The sequence below is a fragment of the Lycium barbarum genome, chromosome 4, assembly GCF_019175385.1.
Source record: "Lycium barbarum isolate Lr01 chromosome 4, ASM1917538v2, whole genome shotgun sequence".
NCBI classification, from domain to species: Eukaryota; Viridiplantae; Streptophyta; class Magnoliopsida; order Solanales; family Solanaceae; genus Lycium; species Lycium barbarum.
In genome coordinates, this window is record NC_083340.1 from 99,266,899 (window position 1) to 99,272,282 (window position 5,384).

The 5,384-nt window shown below is 40.9% G+C and overlaps 1 protein-coding gene across 1 annotated transcript; it reads left to right on the plus strand.

Annotated features, from left to right (window-relative positions):
- Positions 1-3,108: 3,108 nt before the first annotated feature.
- LOC132637621 (uncharacterized) lies at positions 3,109-3,544 on the plus strand. The gene is made up of 2 exons (XM_060354683.1): positions 3,109-3,456; positions 3,512-3,544. Exons 1-2 carry the CDS (start codon positions 3,109-3,111, stop codon positions 3,542-3,544), a joined length of 381 nt encoding a protein of 126 aa, XP_060210666.1.
- The last annotated feature ends 1,840 nt before the right edge of the window (positions 3,545-5,384 follow it).

Sequence of the window (5,384 nt, forward strand, 5' to 3'; positions counted from 1 at the left end):
GGTGCCCATCACACCCTAGCGAAATTAGGGTGTGACAAGTAGGTTATCTAATAGTACCCCTATTCTTTTTGGGAGTCTATGTAGCTCTATCCACTTATAGAGATTTGGCCTGATTAGGAGGATTGTTTGGTAAGTAGATGCTTTCTTGTCATTTGTGTCTCTCCTTCTAATAACAATTTGAAATCCATCTTCATCCTTGCGTTCTTTTTCTTGTCTAGCTTCCTTTTTTTTTTTTTTTTTTTTGTTCTCCCCTTTGAGCTTTCACTCTTTCATCCTTAATCTTGTTTCTAAAATAAGTTTCAAGGTGGCCTTGATGTTTGCTGTGGAGGCAATAGCTTAGGATGTTTTCAAATTCAATATCAAGCCCATTTCTATCTTCAGTACTATCCAATATTTGAATCCAAGCCAAATTTGATCTAATCTTGGCTTCAAGAGATCTATTTTCATCTTAACTTTGACATCATTCTCTCTTGATTTTGATAAGTGGCTTGATCAGGAGAAATTACAAATCTCACATCACTAACCAATTTACAAATAATCTACCATCTGAATAGGTTCCATGCTAAATGATGTATTAAGATTCACACAAGAACCATTGATGTCTTCTTTTTCGGGTTTGAAATCTGCTATCCATTTTTGACTTTTCATAGGTGCTTTTCCAATATTGACATAATCTTCTAAAAGGATGTGATCGTAATTGATCTTGTTCGTGAAATCGATATTAACATGTCTAAAATAAAAACGGCGATCTTCAGTGACCCTATTAAATGAAGCTGTCTAATAAAAATTGTTCTAATCTCCTCCATTATGGGTTTTGTATACGGTAAAAACTGAAACAATTTGTATTCGGTTAGAACCGGAGTAAATATCACTGATTTCCGATACAAGATCAAAGAAGATGAGGTCGTTGGCCATCGAAGGGAACGAGGACGGAAGGGTTGTGACTTCATCGAACTGATTGTCAAAATCGAGGGCATGTTGATAAGCACAGAAAACCCGAGCTTGAGACGAAGACACTCAACATAGGCTCGGAGTATCTGTTATTGGCTAGGCCACGCGTCACTTGACTGTTCCGCCATGTGCACTGACAACAGTACGGGTGTCAGAGTACCTGTTAGGACGTCGCCTTATCTATTTTAGGGTTTTCTTAGAAAGGCCTTTTTAGGATTGTACTAAGGCCCATCTATTTGTAGCTATAAATAGGGGTGTACCCCCTTTATTTTAGGAGAGATTTTCATTATTCATCACACTTGTAATGTGAAAAGGGGCAGTGGAATTTTCTTAGTGTTTGGCTCGAGTTAAAGAGGCAATCTCCAAAACTGGACCAGTTCTCAGAGTTTACATATTCGGTTTCTTAAATTTTCTTTACTATTATTCATCAATATATTATCATTTACTTCTTGTTGTTATATGTAATAAATTAATCTAACCACATATCCTATCAACCACTTACAAACTTAATTGTTATTTATTTTTACGAGTAAACAATTTGACGCCCACCGTGGGGCCTAGGATAATAGTGGTGATTAATTTATGATTCCCTCTTTCACTTGTTCTTTCAAAGTTTGTGTTTCAGATACATTCAAAATAGTAAGCAGTGATCAATCCGGAACGTGAACAACAACGAGATAGTCGCTGAAAATGATAAAAACACCGAGCTACCAAACACGAACGCACCCTCTGTTGACCCGGCCAACCCAAATGCTATCAACTCGACCGAAGGCCTTAACCAGAATACTGTAAACCAGGACAATGCCGCCTTTCCGTCCATAGATCCTTTAAACAGTAACAATTCAGCTACTTTGCTTAGGGCGCAAGCCCGAAAGACGCCAGATGTTACAGATGAAATTAGCTTACGTTTGATATTTGAAATGTTGCAGGAACAACAGGTGGCTATAGCTCAGCTTCAAAAGAAAGACAACGGAACAGCGTCGGCAGGGCCAAATCGGGTTATCGAGCCAAGGCGAGAGGAAGCCCGAGTAGTTGATAGCGATAACGAATCGGGGTCAGATGTATCTACCAAGGTCTTGAAAATGCTCAAAATATTGGCTAAATGGGTCGAATCCACTGAGAAAAGGGTGGAAAAATACAACTCTCGAGTGGCTCGGATCCCAGGGGCACCCCCGATCCTGAAAGGACCGGACTCAAAGATACATTCAAAGGCCTTTCCCTCCGAGTGCGGCCCCGAAGTTGATCCAGAAAAGGTTCAAGATGTCGGATATCCTGAAATATAATAGGACGACGGACCCGCATGAGCATGTGACCACGTATACTGCTGCCATAAAAGGCAACGACGTTGAAGAGGATGAGATCAAATCAGTATTATTAAAAAAGTTTGGTGAAACACTATCAAAAAGGGCACTGACCTGGTACAACCATCTGCCCGAGCATTCCATCACTTCTTTTAAGATGCTCTTAGATGCGTTTATCAAAGCCCATGCCGGGGCCAAGAAGGTGCAAGCAAGAAAAGCGAACATTTTCAGAATCACCCAAAGAGATAATGAGTTGCTCCGAGAGTTTGTAGATAGGTTCCAAAGGGAATGAATGGAACTCCCTCCGATCCCGGAAGAATATGCAGCTCAAGCCTTTACTAAGGGTCTCAATTCCCGAAGCTCAACTGCCTCGTTCAAATTAAAGGAAAATTTGTTAGAATTCGAGGCAGTAACTTGGGCCGATGTCCATAACATGTGCGAATCCAAGATTTGGGTAGAGGATGATCAACTTGAACTTCCACCCGGTCCGATAAACGGAGGTAAGAATTCTAAGAGGTCGAGGAGGAATTTTGAACTGGAGATAAGTCTATCGAAGTATAGGTACCGACCGTATGCTCAACTAGAGAAATCCAGCTTTAGGACGAATACAGGAAGAAGCGGCCCCAGTCATCTTTTGAGTAGAGGTGACAGGCAAGCTGATCGCGGATCGAGCAGTCGAGGTTTACTATTTAAAGGTGATGTCGGTGGGTCAGCCAATAATGGTGATAGCCCGAGGTTATCATAGTAAAACTTTAACATTAACACTACAGATCTTGTCTCGGCCATTGGCCATATCAAGGACGCCAGGTGGCCGAGACCATTAAGATCCAATCCAACTTAAAGAGATCTAAGTGTGATGTGTGAGTATCATGGGACTTATGGCCATAGGACCAAGGATTGTCGCCAATTGAGAGAGGAGGTGGCTCGATTGTTAAAAAAAGTTCACCTTCGTGAATTCTTGAGTGACCGAGCCAAAGGACACTACAAAGACAGGGAAAATCACAAACAGGTAGAGCTCGTAGAGCCACAACACGTGATCAATATAATAATCGGAGGAACAGATATGCCACGAGGACCAATAATGAAGAGGACAAATGTTTCAATTGTTCGAGAGAAGCGGACCAAGGATTATGTGCCTGAAGGATCGATTTCCTTTAACGATGAGGATGCTGAAGGCATCATTCAGCAACACAATGATGCATTGGTAATTCTTATCCTTATTTTTAAATCTCAAGTTAAACGTATTTTAATTGATCCAGGTAGTTCGGCCAATATTATCTGATGGAGAGTAGTAGAACAACTGGGGCTATTGGACCAAATTGTACCGATAGCTCGGGTTCTTAGCAGTTTCAATATGACAAGAGAAACTACTAAGGGAGAAATCTTTTTGCCGGTCAACATCGCCGGGACTATTCAGCAAATAGTGTTCTACATCATCGAGGGTGAGATAAAGTATAATGTTTTTCTTGGCAGACCGTGGATTCATAGCATGAGGGAAGTACCCTCGACATTGCATCAAATGTTAAAATTCCCGACCTCAAAAGGGATAAAAACGGTCAGTGGTGAACAACCCGCGACAAATGAGATGTTCGCAGTCGAAGAAGCACCCCTCATTCAGAAGGAACCGGTCCAAAAAGCCGTTGAATCAACCAAAGGCATAGATACTAAATAGCAATTAAAGAATGGAGGCACGATCAGCTCGGATGAAGAAAGGGAAGAGATGAGCCTGAGCTTCAAAGAAGATGATTTTGGTATGCCTAAATCGTTCGTGCTACCGGATGATTCGGACGCAACCAAGTCTACCATCGAAGAGATGGAATAGATTATTTTGTTTGTGCACTTGACGGACAGAAAGGTATACCTAGGCACGGGGTTAACCTCGAAGCTCAGGCGTAAGTTAATTAAATTTCTTCAAGCTAACGCCGATTGTTTTGCATGGTCGCATTTAGACATGACAGGTGTGTCACCGGAATAATGACGCATAAGTTAAGCCTCGATAAAAAAATTCTCCCCGGTGAAACAAAAAAGAAGACCGATGGCCGACATAAAGCATGCTTTCGTCAAAGATAAGGTAACAAATCTTTTAAAAATAGGCTCTATCCGGGAGGTTAAATACCCGAACTGGTTAGCAAATGTCGTTGTCGCACCGAAAAAAGATAATAAATTTAGAATGTGTGTTGATTATAAGGATTTGAACAAATCATGCCCAAAGGATTCATTCCCTATGCCTCACATTGATCAAATGATCGATGTGATGGTCGGGCAGGAGATGTTAAGTTTTCTCAGTGCCTACTCCGGGTACAACCAAATTCGGATGGATCTAGAGGATCAGGAGAAAACTTCTTTAATAACCCGATATGAGACTTACTGCTATAATATAATGCCATTCAGATTAAAAAACGCCGATGCAACTTACCAACGCCTATTTAATCGGATGTTCAAAGAACAAATAGGTAAAAAAATAGAGGTTTATATTGATGATATGCTAGTTAAGTCCCTAGAAACAGAGGACCATGTAAAGCATTTGCTGGAAACCTTCGACATACTTCACAAATATAACATAAAGCTAAACCCGGAGAAGTGTGCCTTCAGCGTTAGTTCAGGGAAGTTCTTAGGCTTCAAGGTGTCGAACCGAGGGATTGAAATCAACCCAGACAAAATTAAGACCATTGAAGACATCGAAGTGGTTAACAACGTGAAAGCAGTACAAAGGTTAACCAGAAGAATAGTGGCTCTGAGCTACTTCATTTCAAGGTCTTCGGATAGAAGCCACCGTTTCTTTTCATTGCTAAGAAAGAAGAATGAATTTGTGTGGACACCGGAATGTCAAAGAGCTTTGGAAGATTTGAAATGGTACGTGTCAAGTCTACCTTTGCTGCAGATACCGAAGGCAGATGAACAACTGTTTTTATATCTGGCAGTATCCGAGGTTGCGATAAGTGGCGTCTTGGTCCGAGAAGAAGAAAGTACGCAATTTTCTATCTATTATGTAAGTAGAACGTTAAGGGATGTAGAGACTCGTTATCCTCACCTCAAAAAATTAGTGTTAGCCTTGTTAAGTGCTTCTAGGAAACTGAAACCTTATTTTCAATGCCACCCCATATGTGTAGTGACTACTTACCCGTTAAAAAA